This window comes from Gymnoscopelus microlampas (genome assembly GCF_963454915.1).
Source record: "Gymnoscopelus microlampas genome assembly, chromosome: 13".
NCBI lineage: Eukaryota > Metazoa > Chordata > Actinopteri > Myctophiformes > Myctophidae > Gymnoscopelus > Gymnoscopelus microlampas.
The window spans coordinates 14,554,913-14,580,225 of record NC_139950.1 but is presented as its reverse complement, the minus strand read 5'-3'; the positions used below and the strand labels follow the sequence as shown (position 1 = coordinate 14,580,225).

At 40.9% G+C, this 25,313-nt stretch overlaps 2 protein-coding genes across 5 annotated transcripts in view; one reads left to right on the top strand and one right to left on the bottom strand.

Moving 5' to 3' along the window:
- The window catches only part of LOC311058154 (A-type potassium channel modulatory protein KCNIP2-like), a gene marked incomplete at its 5' end in the record, with an annotated part of 194,479 nt that extends 187,246 nt beyond the window's left edge, over nucleotides 1-7,233 (top strand). For all 4 annotated transcript variants that reach the window (XM_084075493.1, XM_084075494.1, XM_084075492.1 and 1 more), the window contains 6 exons: nucleotides 1,976-2,045; nucleotides 4,515-4,585; nucleotides 5,656-5,763; nucleotides 6,016-6,120; nucleotides 6,913-6,975; nucleotides 7,124-7,233. In XM_084075493.1, the coding sequence (XP_083931619.1) occupies nucleotides 1,976-2,045; nucleotides 4,515-4,585; nucleotides 5,656-5,763; nucleotides 6,016-6,120; nucleotides 6,913-6,975; nucleotides 7,124-7,171 (465 nt within the window). In that variant the 3' untranslated portion in view covers nucleotides 7,172-7,233. The remainder of the gene's footprint in view (nucleotides 1-1,975; nucleotides 2,046-4,514; nucleotides 4,586-5,655; nucleotides 5,764-6,015; nucleotides 6,121-6,912; nucleotides 6,976-7,123) is intronic.
- A 6,179-nt stretch (nucleotides 7,234-13,412) lies between these two features.
- Nucleotides 13,413-25,270, bottom strand: cox15 (cytochrome c oxidase assembly homolog 15 (yeast)). Its single transcript, XM_084075719.1, has 9 exons — nucleotides 25,085-25,270; nucleotides 22,205-22,401; nucleotides 21,653-21,775; nucleotides 21,083-21,269; nucleotides 20,716-20,883; nucleotides 19,761-19,842; nucleotides 19,046-19,200; nucleotides 14,932-15,045; nucleotides 13,413-14,732 (listed from the first exon to the last, which is right to left on the bottom strand). Exons 1-9 carry the CDS (start codon nucleotides 25,157-25,159, stop codon nucleotides 14,601-14,603), a joined length of 1,233 nt encoding a protein of 410 aa, XP_083931845.1. The 5' UTR covers nucleotides 25,160-25,270; the 3' UTR covers nucleotides 13,413-14,600.
- Between the last annotated feature and the right edge of the window lie 43 nt (nucleotides 25,271-25,313).

Below are 25,313 nucleotides of genomic sequence, written 5' to 3'. Positions count from 1 at the left end.
GGTTAAAACAAAAAGTATTTTGTTAAAAGGTTAAAATACTATATTCTGAGAGTAATCATTGCTATAGAGTGTTTGTTCAGTAACAGGAGTCTCCCTGTCTCTCCAGCTCTTTAATAAACAGAAAATACATTTTTCGGTAGGTGTCAAAATCTCAGCCAATCAGGAGAAAGTACCCATTTTTAAGCTTAATTTGTATAGTGTTCCAGTTCCAATTTTGCCTGCTCATTTCTTAGTGTCATCACTTCCAATTTCACTTGTTTAATCTGTATCCTGATTGAGTTCTCTGTCCTGTTTGGATAAAATTGGAAATGAAACTGAAACTGAAATGAAAATGCATTTTCTGTTTAATAAAGAGGTGGAGAGACAAGGAGACTCCTAATACTGAACAAACACTCTATAGCAATGAGTACTATCAGAATATAGAGCTATTTAACACTTATTTTAACCAAAGCAAATCACTTACCCTACCTTTAACTAGAGGCATGGACATGCATGACTCACGTTAGGGACATTGTGGAGCATACATTCAGACTGTACACTAAAACCTTTTATAATTACTGTATACTTTGTCTTACGACAGTGTTGCCGCCGGCTGGAGAAAAAAAAAAACTACTGATTTTCAAGCATTTTTTTCCCCCGTTGAGAGTCACTGTCATACGGCGAAGAATGAGTTAGGCTTTAGTAGCAGATGGAAGTCTCACTGCTTAACAGTAGGTGACAGTAATAGAATATGATGTGATATGATAATCACAGCGCACAGTCTGACAGTGTCCATATTGCACCAGAAGTAGTCATGATGAATTGTGTATATTAGGTAATGATTTGCTGGGGGGGGGGGGGGGGGGGGGGGTAGTACACGATGGTTTCTCAATACCAGAACAGACTTGCATCTTTGGGAAGAATGTACAGTACTCGTCAAGTTAACTTGGGGAGCACATTCTCTCAAGTTCATGAGACACATCTTTCTAATTTGAGACGGACTTGTACTTGAGGTCATGTGATCACACACTTCTTATAATCAGCTGTATGTATTTCAGTCAAAACAGCTCGAAAAACGTCTGAGCAAATGTTCAAGTAGGCTTTATCCTATATTAAAGTCCACGTCACTCTGACAAGGCATAACCATAAACAAACCTAATACGCCCAAATATAGGCACGTCACTATGACTCAGACATAACTATAAACAAACCCGATACGCCCATATATACAGTACATGTCACTATGACTCAGACATAACCATAAACAAACCCGATACGCCCATATATAGGCATGTCACTGTGACTCAGACATAACCATAAAGAAACCCGATATGCCCATATATACACTAGTATGGAGATCCGGTTGTTTAGAGCCACAGATCCGACCACTATATAGTCATGTGTATATTTGGGACCGACTTCAAACTCTCTGAGCACATCAGCAAGGACTCGAGGGAGTGCGGTGCGACGTGGGTGTGAGGGCCGCATAATGTAGCAGCCCAAACCTCTAGTCAGAAGTGAAGTTTAAACAACTAAATTCTCATCTAAGCAAAATCTTTAAACTACATTCTGTAACACAACAACATTAGTAGTTGTGAGTTTTCTCCCCCAACCATTGCCTCTGGTTGTTGTCAAATGCATTCTGAGATACTTGGCGGTCCTAAGTCCACACAAGTCACCTCCCGAAGCATACCCGTTAAAGTAGGTGGATAAAGTTTGCATCAGGGCATTCGGACTGTACTTGGCTGCAGACTTTGAATTAGATCAGTACTTGGGCTGCGACTAATGATGCTTCACAATTTGCAATTTACAATTTAGGCATTTAGCAGACACTCTTAATCCAGAGCGATTTACAGGAAGCAAGGTTAACACGAGGTAATACATCAAATGCATAGAAATAGTAATCTAGGATAGTAGGTAAATCAAGAACCTTTAGAATCAGTCTAAACAGTATAATATCTTCACAAGAGTTTCTTCCTTGTTGTCTGTACCCTAGGAATGCCCGAGTGGAGTGGTGAATGAGGAGAACTTTAAGACCATCTACTCTCAGTTCTTCCCTCAGGGAGGTGAGTGGTTGACATTACTTGAACAGCATTATTACCCCATCATTACATCATAACATTACTGTTAACAAATCATGTTCTTTCTTCTTTTTTGGGGGGGCGGTGTAGCCGCCCCCTATAAGTGAGTTCTGGACACCGACCAAAACATTTGTGTACCCCCTAACCCTTCCATTGTTAATGCAAATCGATACTTTTTTCATATCAGCCAATCACATTACAGCTAGTGTCATCACCACTAACTGTAATGTGATTGGCTGACTTTGCAAATTCAGGACTGTGATTGGCTAGCGAAACACATGACACACGTGCAGCCCTATGAATAGCAGTATGGACTTTAAAAAAAGTTATTCATCCTTTTTTTTAAAGTGAGTCATGTTGTGATGACCACACACCGCCCACTTCACACTGGGTGTGATTTTTACTTTGTTTATTGGATTTTCAAAAATGTGTACTATGCAGATACATAATAGCTTCCTCCAGTGCCATCCATCCAATACAAACATAGCAATAAACACCCAAAAATTCACAACACCATAAAGGAAACCAAACAAAGATACAAACAAGACCAGGAGACCTGGTTCTGCCAGACCCAGACTTCACATGACGTGTCAGCCTGTGTCTATGCCCATGTATGGACGAAAGGGGGACAGACTTTTATGGCTGGGGCCTAAGGACAAAGTGACCAAAACCTGTTTTTTGCCCATGTATGGAGAAAACAGGTACAAAACATGCCCATGTATGGACGAAAGGGGGACAGACTTTTATGGCTGGGGCCTAAGGACAAAGTGACCATGCCCATGTATGGAGAAAACAGGTACAAAGCCTCATGTAAGCCAGACCCCCTGGGTCCGGCAAAAAAACAGATAAAGAACACAGACAAATGAAAAATAAAACAACATCAGTCAAACAATACATATCCATGACACATCTATAATCCGCATAACAGCACAACACCCCCGCCACATCAAACCCATCACACCAACATTCCACCAAACCTCACGTATCCTCAAGCAGAGATTTAAATTATGGACAAATTGAAAGAATGGACCCCATAACTTCCCAAACTTATTGGATGAGCCACAATGAGAGTCTGATCTTTTCCAGTTTTAGACAATAGTCTTATCCAGTGAGTGTGAGAGGGGGAGTAGGTGATTTCCAATTAATCAAAATTTGTCTCCCTAGCCAATAGAGTGACAAAGGCATTACATTTTGTTCCACAGATAATTATTGCGAAAATAGCCAATCTACAAGCTCACAACACCTCATTTTGCTTGCTCTCGCATAAACCAACTGTGGGGCAGCAAAAACCAGACACTCACATTCCAAACCACAACATTTGATTGACTGGTGATACAAACGTCATTGACACAAGAAAGAAGAACATTGAGTGACAGAAAAACCACGTGAAAGATCTGATTAGAATTGCAGCTGGCGGGGTCGCATATTTCAATGTATTCGGTCCGTAGGATATACAGTAACATTGTCTTGGGTCCTAGTGATGACAAAGTGCCACACCACTTTAAATATTCACTGTCCAAAAATGTGTCTCCATACAGCCTATACAGTAGTTGCACCGTAATAATATGATAATAATTATTATTAGAATAATTCCCCCCTTTGGCCCATGCGGTACCCCATGCTGTATCATTGTCATCCCATGCGCCCCAGACAGAGGAAAAGATGCTGAGAGGTAGCTAGGGCATGCCTCTTGGCGGAGATTTAAAGCTCCACTGGGGCTTTCTAGTTTAAAACGATTATTTGTGTGTGTGATCTTGGATATTTTTAACTACTGTAGCTGCTACTTTTAGCCACCTAAATACAGTACCTTTTTTTGGAAGATGTTCCATCCTGTGCCAATGAAGTGTTTTCTACTGTACTGTGCTCAGTGTTGCCAGATTTAGCGAGAGAAATAACTAAACAACCAGGTCTAGTGAAAACAAGCCCAAAAGAATGACTATATGGGCCACATGAGCACTTTAAACCAATATACATCGGCTATTTGAAAATATCAGATCTACAAGCTCACAATGCATCTCATCGCAACACGTTGTGAGCTTGTCTGCTATCTGCTATCTGCTATTTTGAAAAGAATCTTGGGGAAAAAAGTAGAATATTTGTGAAACATTTTAACAACACAAATCTGGTAGGGGGGATCCCTGGCACAAAATATTTTCAGATGGGGGTCCATGGACAAATACATTTTGGGGGTCCATGACATGAAAATGTTTGAGAACCACTGGTTCATTAGCAAGCAAGCCCAAATAAGCAACTACACTTTAGAAAGAAACCCCAAAAAACACAACCCGCCACTACTAATAATTATGTTCAAACAACATTTCAGAAAAGCCCAAAGTCGCCTAGAATAAGCAGACATGGCAACCCTGACTGTGCTGTACTGTGCGCTCTCTCTCTCTCTCTCTCTCTCTCTCTCTCTCTCTCTCTCTCTCTCTCTCTCTCTCTCTCTCTCTCCAGATTCAAGTATGTACGCACATTTCCTGTTTGAAGCCTTTGATACAGACAAGAACGGATCTGTTAGTTTCGAGGTGAGCTTTGTTTTTTACACTGTCAGTTTTTCCCTGAAATGGAAGGACGTCTATGCGAATGAGACATCATTTGTGAGATGTACAGTATATATTATCTATGTTAGTCCCTTTCTAACAAGACTCTAGAGTAATGTTTCTCAACAGGGGCGGTTCAGCCCCTCCAGGGGGGGCGTACAGAGACGTTTTGGGGGAGCTGGAAGCAATATTATTTCAGAGAGGGCGCTGGGGTGCTCTTGAGGAGGGCAGTTTAATATATCGCTGTTGCCAGGGAGAAACCAGTACAGTATGTCCATATTCTAACTTTTTGTGTTTTTTCGTAAATATATTCCCTACTTCATGTAACAGCGTCACACAAAAGCATCAAAAGTAGCAAATCTGCAAGCTCGAAACGCAGCATGATACTGACATGATACTGACAAGTTGCTGAGGGAGCCGTTTTCCAGAATTATTGTAGTTGAAGTTATAGGACACCAGATTTATAATGATGAACTAAATATCCAGCCATGCAGAATGTTTTAGCCTATAATATATAAGTTAACACATTAATTGTGTTAAACTCATTACTGTCACTCAGGTTAATATTGTAGGGCTATTTGTGAAATTGTGACTGACTGTGACAAAGTTGTTATTCTAATGTGCATATTTTTTCGATTGCATTGAAATGCACTGGCACATGTTGGCCTCATATGGCCTAGCACTTTGTTTGGAGCTTCAAAGCTGCAAAGTAAGACTTTTGGGGAGAAAGGAAAAAGGAAGGAAAAAAAGGAAGGCTAAAAAAAGTAAAGAGTAATAGGTCATACAGTATATTACTGATATGAGTAACTTTTCCAACACTGCTCTTATGTACCTGTACACAAGATGTAACAATGAATTTACAACCTTGAACCTACAATTACAATAGTGCTTCGCACCGCGTTTCGAGCTTGTGGATCTGCTACTTTTGATGCTTTTGTGTGATGCTGTAATATGATACAGCGTTAATTTATGAAAAAAAACTGTTAGAATATGGAGATATATATAAATATATACGACAGCGACGATATGACATATATCTCTTGCTTCTCTCTCAGGACTTTGTTTTCGGTCTCTCTATCATTCTGAGAGGAACCATAAACGACCGGCTAAACTGGGCCTTCAACCTCTATGACTTGAACAAAGACGGATGCATCACCAAAGAGGTAACCACACACACACACACACACACACACACACACACACACACACACAGACACACACACACACACACACACACACACACACACACACACACACACACACACACACACACACACACACACACACACACACACACACACACACACACACACACACACACACACACACATTCAGTCTGGCGCGATCAAGCTGCTCTAAGCTTGAGGGAAAGATGGCTATAAGATCTAACCAACCCAATATCCTCACATTTGCAGGAGATGTTGGACATCATGAGGTCCATCTACGACATGATGGGGAAGTACACGTACCCCAATATGCAGGACGACGCCCCCAGGGAACATGTGGAGAGCTTCTTCCAGGTCACTCTGTCTACAGTGTAGATTTTACTTCCCAAATGATGAAAGGGTGTCACAAATCCTCACAGAAACTGTGAATCTCAATATTGGCATGAAGAGAAGATATCTGTAATAGCCTATCAATTTAGTTCATGTACCTGTGAGTTTTAATTTGTTTTATTAAAAGAATAACCAAACTTTTTTTTAAATGTTGTAATATATGTGTTTCTAAGATTTTCGCATTGATTACACAGCTATTCATTTTTATTCTTATTTAGACTACTATCCTTTGTGTGCATGTATGCACATACTGCCTGTCAAAAAAAAAAAATTGGCACACCATTTGTAGTGGTAGATCTTGGCTCACACTTTGGAATAGCTCATGGGCTTGAATAGGTTGGTTACCACTGGTCTACAGATTCTACTTTCTAGACTCCAGAAATAAACGCAAAACCTGGAAAATGACACATATAAAATTAGATATAAGTCTTTTCTCCTCCTGACTACTCCCTTTATGACTATTTAAATCCCCCAGAGGGGATGAATTATAGAAGTATCACGATTAAAAGAGGTGTTATTTGTCACTCACTCAACAGTATGTGCCAGTAAAAAGAAAAAGAAAAAGAATAAAGGACAAATCCAAACAAACAAACCAAAAAACGCACATTATATGTGACTGTTATTTAGCAACCAGGATGAATAGGATATACAGTACATAATATCTAATGCAAGGTAAAATATGTGCAAAGGGCAGTGTTTGTTTTTGTTTTGTTGTTTGTTGTTCAGTGAGTAAATGTCTTGTACTTTTCCTTGCAGAAAATGGACCGTAATAAAGACGGTGTGGTCACTATAGAGGAGTTCATCGAGTCTTGCCAAAAGGTCTGTCTGCTTTTGTGTGACGCTGTAGTACGATCAAGCAGGGCGGTAATTTAAGAAAAAACACAAAAAGTGAGATAAGAGATTTCTGCCTGACAGCAACGATATGATGACTTTAACACTGTCTGTCTGTCTCTTGTCTCTGAAACAGGATGAGAACATCATGCAGTCCATGGCACTGTTTGACAACGTCATCTAAGAGCGTCCAGAAGCACACTGGCACCGAAGAAGTGCGTGCGTGCGTGTGCGTGTGCGTGTGTGCGTGTGTTTGTGGACAGGCATGCATGCTTGTGGGTATGTGTACACGTTTTATATTTTTGTTGACCTCTTGCGTGTCGCTGCTGAGTGCGCAGGCCAGTGATTGTCCATCTCCATCCTTCTGGACGACAAGATGGCCACTCTCCAAGACACAGTGGAGGAGGATCCTGTCTCCCCTCCCCCGTCCCCCAATGATACCCCCACTTCCCCCAGAGACAGAGAGAAGACAAGAGGCAGGCTCATAGACACTGACACACCACCACCTGTTTTATTTCAAACTTTACAACATATTGTTGAACGAAAGAACTCCTGCGGCCTCTAAAAGGCTGGCCTCAAAGAGCGATGGTGTTGTTGCCCCCGAAACCCTGATCTAAGACCAACACTGCAGGTTTGGAAATTGTTGAAGGGAAACGCTGGTCCCAGCTCTGTGCAACGAACGCCGACCTGAAGCAGCTAGTACACTCTCACTCCTCATGTCATAAATGTAGACGTGAATCCAGCGCCATCTGGTGGAAGTAAGAAGCAGAAACACTCGCAAATGGGGGACAACAGGGACCCAAAGAAAAAAACAACAACTGGGATGAACCAAGTGGCGCCAGACGTCACAGATGGAGGCGCAACAGTGTTGTTTCAATAAGGAACTGATTTTAATATCGCATGATGATGTCACTATTATTCAATTATGTATTTACAGAGATACTCCAAAGTCTGCCTGTCTGTCTGTCTGTCTGTCCGTCCGTCCGCTGTTCCTAGTCATCCACAGGTGCCTCACCTTTTGTGTGTGCGTGTGCGTGTGTATGTGAGCGTGTTAGAGAAAGAGACATAATCTACACTATCTAATCCACATCATATAAGACTTGTGGGGTAAAACACCCAACTTCATCCTTGGAATATCTCCCTGGCCTTCCAATTGTATAGCTGTAGGTGTGTGTAGGTGTGTGTATGTGTGCGCACGTGTATGTGTGCGCACGTGCATACGTGCGTGCGTGGGTGTGTGTGTGTGTGTGTTGACTGTTGTTCCTCTTCCAGTATTCCCACAGTGGGTATAGGCAGTACTAAGTTGGCTTGCACTATTAGTTGACAAGCAGCTTTGCCCTTTTTTTCAGCATCATCTCCATACTGTATATGGGTCCTCAATTATGCTCACTATGGCAATGGTTCTCAAACTATTTCATGTCAAGGACCTCCAAAATGATGTGTATTTGGCTGCGGACCCCCATCTGAAAAGGTAGATATTTTTCAAAGATTATCAAAAATAGCAGATGTACAAGCTTGGAGGGCGGCACGATGTGACGCGCTGTGAGCTTGTAGATCTGCTATTTTTGAATGGCCAACGTATAAATGGATAAAGTGGTTAAAAGGATTATGATGCTATATTAACTACTTTTGCTGGGACCCCCTGCTGGAACCCCACCAAGGACCCCTGGACCCCACTTTGAGAACCACTGCACTATGGGACTGTGCCATCTCTGCTTACACGACTGTTTGGATGGTTCTATGAGATGACATTATAAACTTTTTTATTTATTGTTATTGATGCAAGAAGAACAATGGCATACAATTAAGCATGCACATTTTTTCCAGGAAGGGAATAAAGGCTGTAGTTTCTATTGGCTTGGAATTTTCACCCATGATGTCATTGGTATAGCCAGGTTTGTGAACTGTCCACAGCTAGGCCTGTCATAATTATTACATAATCGCCTAATCGCAATAATATGTTGCATAATCATAATAATTGTTGAAAAATGTTCATATATTTGCAAACATTTAAAAAAATAGTGGAAATAGCCAATCTACAAGTTCAAAACGTGTCACGATGTGACAAGTTTTGAGCTGTTCTTATGTTCAACGACAGAAACGCTGTTAAATTGTTAATCTCAATTATTTGAGCGACAATTAATCGCCAAGTAAAATGTCATAATGGTGACAGCCTTTTCCACAGTCCACATCTATGTCACAGCGTGAGCAGATGGAAATGGTGGCATCTTATAATGAGCATTAGTGAGGACTAATTATGTGAAGATCGGGTTGAAAATGGGTGTGTCCCTATTTTATATTTCGTCATATGACGACATCATGTAAAAATAGCTAAAATGAAAAATAGCTCAAAATAGAGACGCCAGGGTTCATGTGGTTAATCACCCCCTGGCTCCTCTAAACCAGTGGTTCCCAAACTGGGGGTCGGGACCCCCATGAGGCGGTCTCCAAGTTATTTTGGGGGGTCCCCAGATATAAGCTTAATGTGCAACATAGTTTTCTCACTCAACAGTAAATAAACCAATATACAGTATAAGTGTATACAGGGTATCTGCACATTTCTAAAGTGACAATTTAATGACTTTTAAGACCTTTTTAGTACCAAATTGTCAAATATTATGTAAGAAAGGGGCATACGTTGTGAATATTGCCGATCTACAAGCTCATAACGTCTCGCAGTGCGAGGCACTGTGCGCGTGTAGTTCTGCTATTTTCACAATATTTATCTGTGGAACCGAGTCAAACTAAATGTAATACCTACAATTCCAAGTGCTTGTCAGGGTTGGGGGGTACCCAGTTTAAATATGATTATTTGGGGGGGTCACGGCCTGAAATGTTTGGGAACCCTTCCTGTGAACATGGGACCGGCATGCCACAATTGTACTAGTCTTATCAATAATATACATTCAGTGGGAATTATTAGATTACCAATGGTGTATTTGTGAAACATTATGTAAACAGAAAACTTTGTCATGTGGTTGCAGCAGGTTCTACCACTTAAAAGGGAAAAAAAGGAATTCTGGATAAAAATGTTTTTTATTATTCCATTTCACTAATTCAAAGAGGTGTGCATGTGTTTGTGAGTGAGAGATTTTAATGACATGCTGTTCTTCTCACCCATACCCCCCCCCCCCCCCCCCCCCTCACTCTGTAAACACCAAAGATTCAAGACACCGAAATTGAAGAATTATTTTAAGCCACTGATCATTGTAGTGTGTTGTGACAAATGGGGCCCAACATAGAAAAGAGAGAGGGAGATATGGTTTAGAGAAGTTGGCTTGAAGGGTGATATGGGGACACAACGATCTAACAAGGCAGTGTGTGCTTCACTGGTCCCTGCTTGTGGTTTGCGTTGGCAAACGCTACGCTCTGATAACAATGATTGCCTCTTTTAAGCAAGCTTACTGTACATCCATATCCAAGCCATTCGACTGTATTCATTCAAGAGCTGTTACTTAAAGGGCCTGAACACTCACACAGCCGGTGTATACACAGTTACTCTCGCTGATTACGCTTGGGTGTAGATGGGACAATGGGAAGATGGGTGAAGCTATGGAGACCATTTCATGTCACAAGCAATGTAAATTGGCCTGCCCTTAAACCCGAGCATCCTTATTCTGGGGGCGAGCATTCATTGAAAATAGTCGATCTAATAAGCTCACAACAAAGTCACAACGAGATGTGTTGTTAGCTTGTAGATCAGCTATATTTGCAGAAGGGATTTGGTGTAGAGGGAATAAAGGAGCGGACCAAAAATAATAAAGTATATAGGCCAGGGTTTAAAAGTGGTTAAGGGCCATCCACACAAAGAACAATAACTATACTGATGTTAGTATCCACATCGATGTATAAATTATAGTTGTGGTGGGGTCGTTGCCATTTACTTGAGTTAAAATTATATTTTATAGTTATAGTTATTGCGCTTGGTGTGGATGTTCTATTAGAGATGCAACAAAACAGGAGTGTCAGGAGGCTGTCAGTCAAACCTAGTTTGTCCCCGCCCACACAGCCCAAAGAAGAGGTGTACTGTCTGTAATCGACAGGTTTCTTTTTTACAAAAATTACTGCTTGTATGTGTGGCATTCAGGGGGAAAAAAACAATTTGACTGAAACACGCAGGATTCGAGTCAGCTAAAGCAGTGGTTCTCAACCTGTGGGTCGGGACCCCCAGGGGGGTTCCCACATGATTTTTTTGGGCGTCCCCAGATGACAGTGAAGTGACAATTTAAGGACTTTTAAGACCTTTTTAATACCAAAAGAAAGAAGGAAAAGAAAAAAGACCATTACTGCATCAAAAGTAAGTCAAACTAAATGTAATGCCTACATTACAAGTGCTTATTGGGGTGGGGCGTTCCCAGTTCAAATATGATTATTTTGGGGGGTCCCCAGTTCAATATCATTATTTTGGGCGGTTGCAGCCTGAAAAACTTTAGAACCACAGAGCTAGAGTAGAGCACAGAGCTGCAATTTGTAATCACGTGACCTCAAGTACAATTCCATCTCAAACTAGATGGATGCATTCCAGCTAATATGCCGTTGAGAGTAGAGTACTGTGTTCTACCCCCTAATTGTAGCCTGGAATCCAGACTGATTTCTAATTGTGCAGAAAATTGTCTATCTATCAGCCTGAGTAACTGAAAAGACCTATATGAGTGTTCAGGGCCTTCAAATCTGAACGACTGAGAATGAATACGTCTCAGGTACCAGGACTCCCAAAAAACAGGTGTTTCACTCTACGTCCTGCAACGCACGAAGTATTGTGTGCCTATAGCGCCTTCTTGTCGTCTCGCAACGGGTTGTCTTGTCAAGCGGCAAAAACCATAACCTAAAAAGTTGTTAATTAACCTCAAGGTTAAACCTACAGGAGACCTCACTCATAATTGAAAATTCAGAGATGATTTTCTTGTTCTTTTGTGTGATCGATTTACAAAGATTACACATTTCCGCAAACCATGGATATGTTGAATGTCAATGTTTCTCAACCATAAACACATTTCATATCGATGTTCAAGTACTACAGTATGTTCTCTCTGTCAGGTGGAAACCTCTTATGTCCAAAACTGTTACTTTTCAGGTTTCAAATTCAAAAACAGCAAAAGTAGCAGATCTACAAGCTCAAAACCCAAGCTTGCGGATCTGCTACTTTTGATGCTTTTGTGTGATGCTCTAGGAAATGGGTGATCAAGTAAGGCGTTCATTTACGAAATAACACAAAAAGTTTGAATATGGAGATAAGAGGTGTCTGGCCAACAGCAACGATATGCAATTACAAAATAATTATAACTGAGTTCCACCCTATCGATATGCAATTCGTACGGAACGCTGCGCTGCTACGTCCTTCTAAACCACACCAAACCAGATGAAACACCTGTTTTTTTTATTGAGTACTGTCGGTACCATACCACCGTTCTTAATTATGTTCTATCACAGATATATACAGCAAGGTCTTTATATTACAGAGGGAATGAAGAAGCATATTAGCAATAATGTCTAGAAGACATCATCACGTTCTCACTCATAGCCAAGATTCTATTGAATAAGCATGAATGGTGTCACACAAATACCTTCTTATCCTGTTGGGAGTTAGTTGTGCAGTTAAGGCCCTGATCATTATGCACTTCCAACCTTTGTAATTTCTTATTTCCCCGTGTTGCTCTTTTCACTTATATAACCACTTGAATCCTAGCGTTCCTATTCTAGGGGGATTAACATTCGGTGAAAATAGCAGATCTTACAGTACAAGCTCACAATGCACTGGTGACACGTTGAGAGCTTGTAGATAGGCTATTTCGGCGAAGAGATTTGGTATAGAGGGAAATACTAGCGGATCTAGAGTAGAGCCCTGGGGTACTCCAGTCAACTAAGTATATTGTCTCTGTCGGGTGGAAACCTCATATGTCCAAAACTGTTACTTTTCAGGATTCAAATTCAAAAATAGCAAAAGTAGCAGATCTACAAGCTCAAAACGCGTCGCTTCGCACAACATTTCGAGCTTGTCGATCCGACACTTTTGTGTGACGCTGTAGTATGATGAAGTAGGGTGTTAATTTACGGGGGGGGAAAAAACACAAAAAGTATGGAGATAAGAGGTTTCTTCCCGACAGCAACGATATAGGGTTTAGGTGGTCATGTTTTTTTTTACCCTTTGATTTTACTTTGGGGCAAGAGTGGTCTGTCTTCGTTGGTCCTCCTCGCCAGTGCAGATGTTGACTTCCACTAGGCCTGACCATGAGTAAAACCTGTCTATACCCGCATGTACTGTGTCTAGAGCAATGAGAACCTACTAACCCGTTGTACTGACAGTGTCTAGTGAGCTAGCCTCAACTGGTTGCATTGCATTATTCAAGATGTGTATATTTTGTACAGACAATAAAGGAAATCACAGTTGCTATGCAAAAGAATTACTGGAGAACTGATTGCAAAGACTTCATAAGTGCTTTTATTCTGTTTAGACAGTGCCGTTACATTTGCAATTCCAACTATATACAAAACAAACAAATCCAAGATTCCACTTTTTTCCATTAAACCTTGCCAATTATCAGTACACGGTCAAAACAAAATATTTATGAAATAATTTACCTGTACACAATACAGCGTTCACTTTAGTCAAATGTTGCCAAGTTGTCCCCAGTCTTAAATGAAGGTACTCGGTTAAAGCTACAATCCTGAGCTTATTTTAACGAATCGTTAGCCTCATAGCATAATTGCTTACGTAATGTTTTGGTCAAATTGACATTTCTGCCCAACTCTACTCTCCTAACACCTTATTGCCTACGTCCTCAGTCTATCAGAATGATTGTTACATTCCAAAATCACTTTCTGTCCAAGTCATTTTAAGTCAACTTAATACAATACAATATTTGAATAGTATGTTAATACAATATACGTAGCACATGTGCAGTAGTTGGAGGTGGTCTCCCTACTGTTCCATGGAGACATTTGACCCTGGTGTCGGGTAGGACTTCAATTAGTTTTTTTGAAGCAGAAGGATTGAACACTAAATGCACCGCCATCTTTACCGCAGTTCAGATCATTACCTCTCTGTCAGGAGATATATAAAATTTACAGTAGCTTTAACAGAGCCTACTCGGACATAAGGCAAAAGGGCCAGCACAATTCCATGTTCATAAGCTTATAAAATAAAATAAAAAGCACACACACACCTATTATTTCAACTATGTACACAAAGGGTAACTAATTACAGTTACATTAGTATTCTTGCTTCAAGTCAAAAATGTGTCCTTCACTGTACAGAGCCTGATACAGGGTGGACTATTTTAATTTGCCTGTCTTTGCATAACGTCTAGTGTAATAGAGAAGTCAACAGATGGTCAAACCTCAATTTTGTTTTTAAATAGAACAACAACATATCTCTCTCAACAAAAGGCATGGTCAAACTAGAAATGTGTGGTCCTTGGAGCGCTGATCTACGCCAGGCGAAACGATGTGGAGTATGAAAACCGTAATGGCAAAATTACAGATTTTTTTGCCTGGGTGAGACCTCAAAGTGTTGTATCATGATCCAAGGAATTCAGGGGGGAAATAAACATTTGATTGTTCGACCTACGGCTCAAGAGTTATAGGCCAAAACGTGAAATGGCCTCAGCAGGCATTTACTTGGCCACCCTGCGGAGCTCTGCCAGGACCCAGATTGCCAGTGACAGAAGGGCCACAGAGCCAGACTGGTGGGTTGCTGCCAGTGGAGTGGGTACATACAGCAACAAGGTGCTGACGCCAAGGACCACCTGGATAATACAAACACATACAGTAGCTAATGTTAACCACTGAATTCTATGGAATCCAAATGACTGAAATAAGTCATGGCGACTGAGAACTTTAACCCATGAGCATGACCAATAGCAAAAATCGCCTCAGTCGTAACAAGTCACTGGTTTTCTCCAGTGGAGTTAAACTACAGTACCGCCTCCAGCACTGAAATCCTACCTGTCCATAAGCCATCGCTGCAAGGAGACTGATGGCAATCCTAGTCCTCCTGGGCAGCACCATCCTCCTGGAGAACAGATAGAGGCCTGTAATGGCCGTCAATGACGAAACCGCCTGGAGAGTAGAGAAGAAAAGGCTAAAACCTTGGGCTCACAAGGTTGCAGAGATGGATAGATACATTTTATTTGACATATTATGTGTGTGTGTGTGTGTGTGTGTGTGTGTGTGTGTGTGTGTGTGTGTGTGTGTGTGTGTGTGTGTGTGTGTGTGTGTGCGTGTTTATAGCCCTTAGGCCAAAACTACACTACACGTTAGACACAAAGTCGTGATTAGGCCTGTCACAATTATTACATAATTGCCTAATCGCAATTATTTGAGATAATCTTTGAGATTATCTCTTTGAGATAATCGTTTCCATGTTGAAAAAGTTCACATATTTTCAAACATTTTTCAAAAATAGCAGAAATAGTTAGAAAGTTATTTGTCATATCTGTCCTATGTGCATTTTTGATCACAAAGCCTAAAAGGCCAAACAGAAAGTAAGTTTGTATCCATATGTTCCAATGTCAAAAACACAATTAAATCGTTAATAGCAATTATTTGTGTGACAATTAATCGTCAAGTTACATTTGTAATTGTGACAGCCCTAGTCCTGATGACTTATTTCCATTTTGCTCCAGGACAATGGTCACTGACAGTACATGAGTCACTTGTTACAAGACCAACATGTTTGACCTCAAAATAAAATAAAATAGAAATGCAGACCACACATACAGTGGGTGACCATTGACTTTGTCGCTTTTCATAAGAGAATCACTTCACTCATTTGCCTCACCCGCTTTGCAGTAAATTTAAGTTCCAAATACTACCACAAGGTGCCGCTTTGGAGTCACTTTTTTTGTGACAGAGAGACAGACAGACAGACATACATACAGACAGACAGACAGACAGACAGACAGACAGACAGACAGACAGACAGATAGATGTCTTATATTAATAATAATAATAACTAGCAATAATTACGTGTGCTTAGAGCGTTTAAATTGGGTTTTCTGTTCAGCGTCGGGCAGTCAGGAACGCATCTCTGTCATTTTAGAAATGTTCAGACACACATTGGTTTCTGTCTGTCTGTCTGTCTGTCTGTCTCAAAAGTCCGTGGAGAGAGAGAGAGAGAGAGACAGACACAGACGTCTTATATGTTTTTTTTTCTCGCATCAATTTCTGTATAGTATCATTTTACCTCTTTCCTCTGTAAATGAAATAGTCTAGTTAGTGTAGCGGTTAAAACTGATGTCGCGTGATTTTACGACCCGGGTTCGAATCCCACGCTATAAGCATGCTGATCTGCTATTTTTACTTTTACTTCTACTCCACTACATCTCAGAGGAAAATATTGTACTTTTACTCCACTACCATTATTTGAACGCTTTAGTTACTAGTTACTTTGCAGATATAAATCATTACATTATAAAACATACATTATTTGCCCTATTTCACATAGTCTATTTGAAAATGGCCGATCTACAAGCTCACAACGCATTGCGACGCATTGTGAGCTTGTAGATCAGCTATTTTCAAATATTTCAGTACTTTAAGTATATTTGCCAATACTTTTGTACTTTTACTTTGATTGAACTCAAGTAACATTTTGAGTTCATCCATGACCGTAACAGACGACCGTCATGTGATCCATGGCCAACAGCGAGGCGTTTGTTTTCATTCTTATAAAACCGCGTGGCTCATTTATATGCACGTGAAAGTAACTAAGCGGAAAGTAACTAAGTACATTTACTCCATGTCCACTTGTTGCTGACGGTGCGTGGTAGTGTAGGAGCAGCGCTGTAAAAGCCCCAAGCGTCATCGGTGCAGGAAAGATGCGTATTTGGTTGTACACACGGAGACGCAAGGGTGGCGTTTTCAGTCGGAATTCAAATCATGATGCAACACTTTGTGAGCTTTTATGGGACACTGTTGTACAACAAAGTAGAATTCATTTGTGAAGAAAGAAAAACCCATTAACAGTTGAAAATAGCCTACACCCTACACCATTTCTGCCCATCCCTCTAACTTCATGTAGGCGCATTAAAAATATCAAAATTGGCCGCTCTGAATTTGTATCTGAACAAATACTTTGATAGAAGAGATAGGCCTACAGAGGTACTGTAGGGGGGAGGGGGAACCTGATAGCAGAGTTCCTCACTTGGCTTATTTGGAATAGGCTGCATACATTAACATAACCGGTTTGGCAAGAGACTGGGCCAGTGTTGTAGGCTAGTGCTAATTTTGGAAGTGGGGGAGCGCGGTTCTTAAGCGGATTGGAGTTTTTTTTGTTACTTTATTTCGGTTTTAGGGTTAAGCTCTGATCCACCCGTCCCCCCCCTCCCACGAAAGCCCCCCGACCCCCCGCACGCAACCACTCCGCCGCGCTGCGCCAGGCCGCGCTGCGCTAAAACGCACTGTCTGTGCCTGTGGTGGCCAACTGAAAGCTATAATAACATAGTAGTATGACAAGGGTGCCATTATATTCAATGATATTCAATTGTTTTGTGGAAAACACATGGCTCATCATGCTTAATTAAAGAGAGACTCACTTGCCTTTTCTAAGTGCTTTTCATTGTTTGGACAGAAGAAATTGTAAACATTTAGCCAATATTCGATCATCATTAAATAACAGACAGTGAACTGGTAAACTGGTGACAGCATGTCATGGATAGCACATTAATTCTTAAACAATATTGAGGAGGAAATAATTATAAACGAGGAAATAAAATAAAACAAACCAAAAAGACGCCAATAACCCCTGTCTTATAAAAACTGCCAAAGTGGCTCGATCGGGGTTATCTGACATGACAGGCTGTGCCACTTTGGTTTTTGTGCTTTCTGCCGTGCGATGTGCTCGCAGCCAAGTCTTGACATAAGGCTCTGGATTCCAGGACCTGAGCGGAGGTCCATGCTGTCTAATAAACATCAGAGCCGACACACGTTCTGTATGCAGTCGCGAACGGAGTGATGTTATTATGAGGTTCAATGTTCATCAAACTAAAGAGAGAGAGAGAGAGAGAGAGAGAGAGCAGTGTCCCATAAAGTAGTAGTGGAAATAGCCGATCTACAAGCTCACAAAGTGTTGCACCATGATGCTTTGCGAGCTTGTAGATCTGCTATGTTTTAAAATAAAAGTCTGTCTGTTGGTTTTATGAATATTAATCCATTATACATACATTATATATATATAACGCACTGGCCAATACAAACTAATAGACGAGAATTAATAATTTGTATGCTCATCGCGTGGGATTCGAACACGGGTCGAAAAATCACCGGACATCAGTTTTAACCGCTACACTAGCTGGGCTGTTTCATTTGTAGAGGAAAATGTTGGAATATTACTACACAACAATTGATGCGAGAAAAAAAAAACATATAAGACGTCTGTCTGTCTGTCTCTCTCTCTCTCTCCACAGACTTTTGAGACAGACAGACAGAAACCAATGTGTGTCTGAACATTTCTAAAATGACAGAGATGCGTTCCTGACTGCCCGACGCTGAACAGAAAACCCAATCTATTGGCAAGAGAAAAAAATACGTTTATTTTCCCGTCTCGTTTTATCAATTAAGACGTTAAAATTAAACTAATGTTAAGCGCAGCATCATGCTATCTAACTTTATTTGCTTAATATTTTGCTTAATATAAATGTCACATCTTGTACTGTAAGCAACATACAGGATCTTTCTCTGTCTTTCTAGGAAAAACAGTGCCTAAAAACCCCAAAACAAACAATGTTGCTATTCAAATGAGCTATTGGCATGATAAAACATACGTTTACATTTTCCAAAGCAAGTGTCAAAACATAATACAAAAGTGTAAAGTAATGTATGTACAGTTTGGAGAGGATATACAGTAACTAGTAACAAATATATTCTTGCTGTCTGCTGTGGGCTGTAGGCAGTAGACCGCTGCTGCCCCTAGTGGCACAGAGTGGAAATCATACATGCCCTGCATGAAACGCATGAGAAGAATGAAAAAAAACGACAAAGTCAATGGTCACCCACTGTACTGCATACTGTACATTAGATAAGACTGACCATCTGATAAATGGAGTCATGTTTGACATACCAAGATTCTGTGGTCAAACTGCACAGTGGTGGGGTTCTCAAAGAAGTTCTTGAGGGTAGGAGAGAAGGCCAGCAGGTCATCAGGCACCCATAGCTCTCCCATCTTTGGGAAGGAGTTGTACACCAACCCGGCATCCAACCCAGCAACGAATGCACCTGCAACACAGTATGGAGTTGTACATCAGCCCAGCATCCAAGCCTACAACAAATGCACAGACTTCCAAAGACTAACTACTTAACTTACTACACTTAGGTGACTAACTACTTAATTAACCAATTACTTGATTAGATCAATACAGTTTACCTCTATTTGTCGCACAGCTAACAGGTGTTAATATTCAATATGCAATAACATTGGGTACTAGAGCACAGAGCAGTGTCAGTTTTTTAGTAGGTTTTAGTCAAAGTCTTTTGAATAAAATTCTAATTAGTTTTATATTTATGTAGTATATGACTATAGTCATCTGAAATGTTTTACGCTAGTTTTAGTTGACTAAATCTACAGTTGATTTAGTCAACTGAAATGTATTTTTGGCAGGGCTTGATGCCATTGCAATGCCTGATTTATACTTAGCTGAAAATAGCTGAGCGGAACATGACACCCACACACAGCCAAAACATAATAAATTACTTGTCTTAGTTCTACTGGATCTCTTGTCCACTAGTCCCTCCCTAACATTTTAGTCTGAGAGCATGCAAACACCTAAGGTTCATACCTGATAGTGCAGTGAGGAAAACCAGTCCTCCAGTGCCCTTGGCAAACCTTCTGAGTTGGACCAGCTTCTTGGTATCAGCCAGCTGAGGAAAGAGATAGAACATTCATAAATACTAGTATCACCAACTCTGCATATGGGTGTAGTATATACCCCTCAACTATGGTAATACTGAGCTAAAGAATGAATGTAAAGCTACAATGCCTACATTTGATGTCCATTGTTTCTCTCTCCAGATGAAAAGAAGTTATTATGCCTGCCTGCTATCTAAAGATGGCAGTGCAGCTAGTGTCAAATCTGGTGTGCATTCAGCTTGGTGTCCTAAACCAGGGTCTAAATGTCTCAATGCTACTATACAGACTGGCTAAAATAACGTTTTATCCATTCAAATTAGGGATGAAAATTATCGATTCATTCATTAATTGATAGTTGACAACCTTATCGATCGTTTAATCGATTAATTGATGAGCAGCGTTTTTTAGGACCAAAAGGAAAGTTCTTGTCCGAAACCGAAAATGAGTGCAGAAACATAATTGCCTTGACGTATATAACATTAACAAGCGTGAATGAGCATCAGCTTTTTTCAATTAATTGTTTCAATTAAAAGGTAAGGTAAGTGATTTACTTTGGTTAAAATATGTGTTAAATAGCTCTATATTCTGATAGTACTCATTGCTATAGAGTGTTTGTTCAGTAAAAGGAGTCTCCCATGTCTCTCCAGCTCTTTATAAAACAGAAAATGCATTTTCAGTGCTCTCTCCTGATTGGCTTAAATGTTGTCACCTACCTGAAAATGTACTATTCTGTTTACTAAAGAGCTGGAGAGACCCCTGTGACCGAACAAACGCTCTGTAGCAATGATTACTATCAGAATATAGTACCTTTAACCAAAAATTAAAATAAGTTATGGATTGTAGCTTTAACCTCTGTTCTCCGTGCTGTGCAGACTGTGTGGTACCTTGTGGGGCGGCAGCAGCATGGTGAGGCCCGTCCAGAGGCTGGCACAGTAGAGCAGCAGGGCAGAACCCAGGTGGGCAGACAGACGGTACTGACTGACCCGCGGGATGTCATAAGACTCTGGCTTCTCCTCCAGACCACTCTTCACCATGTACCAGCCCAGCAGGCCCTGAAACAACAAATCATACCAGACACATATCGTTGCTGTCGGGCAGATACCTCTTATCTCCATGTTTTAACTTTAACTTTCTTTTCTCTTAAATTAACGCCCTACTTGATCACAAGCAACATCAAGCGCCAAGTAAAGATGAATCATTGCTGTGATCCTTCTGCGTTCATCTCTTACGACTCAAGCTGTTATGGCTCACCTGGCAGAAGACAAATCCACACAGCCCCACTGCTCTCAACTTCATGGAGCGGTTGAAGTATCCCCTCTTCCAGAAGTAAATGGTGGGTAAAACGTACGCCAGGCCAACTAGCCTGCCCCACATACGATGGCCCCACTCCATGTAAAAGATGAACTTGAACTCTGGCAGAGTCATGTCATGGTTCATTCTGTTAATGCACACACAACGACACCAAGAGTACAGTTCAGAGCATAACCAATGTGAGATGTCTAACCATGCTTCAATCAGAAGGTTTAGCTCAGTGGTTCCCAAGGTTGAGATGGTGGTTGGCAAAATACTACGATGACAATCGTGACAATATTACATTAATATTCAAAACATAGTATCGTAGTGATCACCAATAATATACCAATAAATAAGAACTTAAGTATATACTATGTTGCTTCCATTGATCCAAGTCAGAATTCTAATCAATAATTGATTAGAATTCATCATTAATATAATAAACATGCTCTGAAAATGCATTTCAAATGTGGGCCCTGATCCAGAAAAAAAGGTTGAGAACCACTGGTTTAGAATTAGATACATTACATTTTAAACTCAGGAAACTGCTGGTACTTGGAGAATTCAGCCTCCCACTCCACTTGGGTCTGAGGAGGCTTCATCTCTCTCACCAGGTGCCAATCCACCATGGAGAGCCCTGATTCAGTCAACCTGATCACATCAAATAAATAACATAAAAAGGTATATCATCAACACCATTTGTACAACAGCGGATTTTTTGCACGACGATTTAATTGTCACACACATACAGTAATTGCGATTAACGATTTAATTGTGTTATTGTCGTTGAACATAGGAGCATTATGAATAAAACATACAATTATTTTGGCTTCTAGGCTTCGTAAACCAAAGGTCACAGGGAAGATTTGACAAATAACTTAATAACATAATGTAATAACTTTATAAAAAAAAATAACATGAATAGTTGAAATAGCCAATCCAGAAGCTCACAACGTGTCACGGTGCATCACGTTGTGAGCTTGTACATCCGCTATTTCCACAAGTTTTGCACGTGTTTGAAAATATCTCCACATGGAAACGATTATGCAAAATAATTGCGATTATCTCACTATTATTTACCTGGTGACTCCGCCCAAGACAATGGCCCCGACCACCAGTCCGCTGCATCCCACTAACCAGCGACCAACGATGCGGTTGGTGGCGGCGTTGGGTACAGTGACAGCGGCCGGAGTAGAAGCAACCCCTACTTCGGCTGTGATGGTGCTCTGGGTTCTTTTTACCATCCACTGTCGCAGCTGTGGAGTCCTCTGTTGTAGCTGAAAACATTAATAAGAGGTGTTTTGGTTAGCATTGCATCTGGCAGTAGAGCAGAAGGCGTTAAGGAAACCGATTCCCTGCCGGAATTCGACTCATCCATCCTCTACCAGCATGTAACGGAGCTGCTACCTTTAAAACACATTTAAAATCTGAGGCTTTTTTGTATACTTTTTAAATAGTTTTGGGAAAAATGCTGCTAATTGTCCCAAAAGTGACAGCAAAAGAGTGCTGCTATTTGTTTCAAAAAGCTTTATACCATGTATATATAACATGTATATAACGTCGCAATGTGACATAGCTCTGCTTAACACAATGCTGTACCTCTCCAACTGTACATACTTTCCCCATTTCTTTCTTACCTTGTTTTTATTATATTTTGTCACTTGCTTTGGCAATGTTAACTCATTCCCTGCCTAGAACGACTAAAACGACTTTTTTCCATAAGCCATGCCTGCCAAGAACGACTAAAACGACTTTTTAAAAAAATTTAAAAAATAAAAATATTTTTTTTTTTTTTTTTTTTTTTTTTACATTTTTTTTTTTTTTTTTGACCCAAAGACCAAGGAGATATGATTTTTCGAAGATATAGACTCCCATCCACTTCCTTGTTAACTTAAAACTTAAAAATTCTGTATCTCGGCTCCTGAGTACTTTTTTATTTTCAATGAAAAATATTGGCGGTGTTCAAACGGGCATGTTTTCTCATGCCAATGAAGCTCATTTGAATTGAATTGTAATATGTTCTTCATTAGAACTCAACTCATTATTCCTGGCAATATCAACATCTTCATTTTGTGTCAATGACATAAATGTCATTCTTCCCCCCTTTTGATCTGGTCGGCCACAAGAAGAGCCAGGCTCTCTACCTGCCTATGGTGCATCCTAACCCACCACACTCCACCACCAGCTCGGTAATACACCAGAGAGTTTCATAGTGGGGCCCTTGTGGGGGTCTTCTGCAGGAGGTACCCAATCACAGGAGTGGTTTAAGATCACTGTATATTTTAATTCACTTGTAATGATCACAAAACAAAAGATTAGTGACTATTTCTGATGTACAATTGTGACATTTAGAGTAGACATTTTAATTGAAGGCAAAACATCTTTTCATGTCAGTGTCCCTATACTAGGACAGAATTTTGGGGGTCCATTTTATTTTTATGTTTTTAAGTTTGAAAACACATGGCCTACACCACCAGTAGACATTTAAGGTCTGACAGCTACTACACAACCACCCACCCTACCCAGTCACCTCTACCCGCTAGCTAGCCCCTACGGAACCTCTCCCTCCGCTGTATAGCTCCGAGAGGAGGTTCCTCGTTTCCCTCTGCCGTTTGAGCAGGACATTGTCACACATTTTCCACTTTACATGTTTCTTACCCCTTTCTGCACATCGTATCCAAAAAGTAAAGCTTTTCCGCCATTCTCTCAGATGTTTTAAGTTCTAGCGCACCATAAAAGCTATCCAACGAGTTGAAGAAAGTATTTAATTTGCCTCGGTCCTCAACCGCTTCCATAATATTTTGCATTAGAACATGCAATTCAGCATTTGACCAGTAGGGGAATCAGTAAAGTTATCTCTACGGGCGCAACTCTTGCGCAATGTCTTACAAAACATGTAACCGGATGAGGACCGAGGCAAATTAAATACTTTCTTCAACTCGTTGGATAGCTTTTATGGTGCGCTAGAACTTAAAACATCTGAGAGAATGGCGGAAAAGCTTTACTTTTTGGATACGATGTGCAGAAAGGGGTAAGAAACATGTAAAGTGGAAAATGTGCGACAATGTCCTGCTCAAACGGAAGAGGGAACGAGGAACCTCATCTCGGAGCTATACAGCGGAGGTAGAGATTCCGTCGGAGCTACTCTACCCGCCTGTGGTGCGCCCTTAGCCCCGCTACACTCCTCCACCTCCTCGGTCCTGACCACCCAGGGGATGAACCCCCCTATGGTGCACCCTAGCCCCGATACAGACAGAGTGGAACCATAGGCGGATTAGGAAGAAACGGGCCCCTGGGCCGAGACACGCAAAAGGCCCCCCCGCCCCCTTCCGTGCGTGCACGCGCGCGCAGCACGCGTGCACGCACCCACCCCCAAATCTCGGTTAATAATGGAAATTAATAGGGTTTTTTTCGGTTAAAAACGTCTGTGCACGGCGGCAGATAGGCTAATATAATGCATGTTTTACCTATAACTTAAATACAAAGAAATTGTTCGGTTATATTGCGGTTAATAAGGGAAATTATTAGGTTTTTTTTATGTTAAAATTGCTAAAAAAATATGTTAACATTTTTTTTTATAAAAAAAAAAAAGGCTCAAGCTCAGGGGCCTCCCTAGCTCAGGGGCCCCTGGGCCTGGGCCCAGTCGGCCCGTTGGGTAATCCTCCTCTAAGTGGAACTCCATCAGGGAGTCAAATATCGGCACAAGTTCAACACCCCGGCTACGTGCAGGACGTGTCTGATGGGAGAAGAGAACCTTTTAACGTTATCTTATATTCCATATATAGATAGATCAGGGCGTCGCTTGCCTAACATTACAAAAAGTGCCCTGTGTTTTAAGCCTGTAGATCAGTTTTTGCCAGCATCAACAAGCGACACCCGGCACCATCATCTGACCTTTTTTTCTCATCCCTGAGGTTAACGTTAGCATAGTTAGCATCATATTATATATAATATACTCACACTAAAGGCTTTCCCCCCAGCAGCAGCACCGCGACCCCCGCAGAGAACCAGAGACCTTAAGGCGGGCAGCAGCATCCTGACGGGTCTGTGTGTTTAATCTATCAGTCTGTGATCCAAGAAGAAGAGGCTTCATGTAACAAATAGTAAACTAATCATACACTTCCATGTTTCACAACACGCACAGAATTATAATATATCTAGAGGGCGGACTGCCCCGCCCCCACCAATT

What these genes read in the sequence shown, in the direction of transcription:
- cox15 (XM_084075719.1), bottom strand. Translation starts at nt 25,159, where the DNA reads ATGCTGCTGCCCGCCTTAAGGTCTCTGGTTCTCTGCGGGGGTCGCGGT. An exon ending in GTGGATTTGTCTTCTGCCAG is followed by an intron (nt 20,884 to 21,082) that starts GTGAGCCATAAC and finishes TTGTTGTTTCAG; the next exon opens with GGCCTGCTGGGCTGGTACAT. An exon ending in TGCTGCTGCCGCCCCACAAG is followed by an intron (nt 19,843 to 20,715) that starts GTACCACACAGT and finishes CTCTTTCCTCAG; the next exon opens with CTGGCTGATACCAAGAAGCT.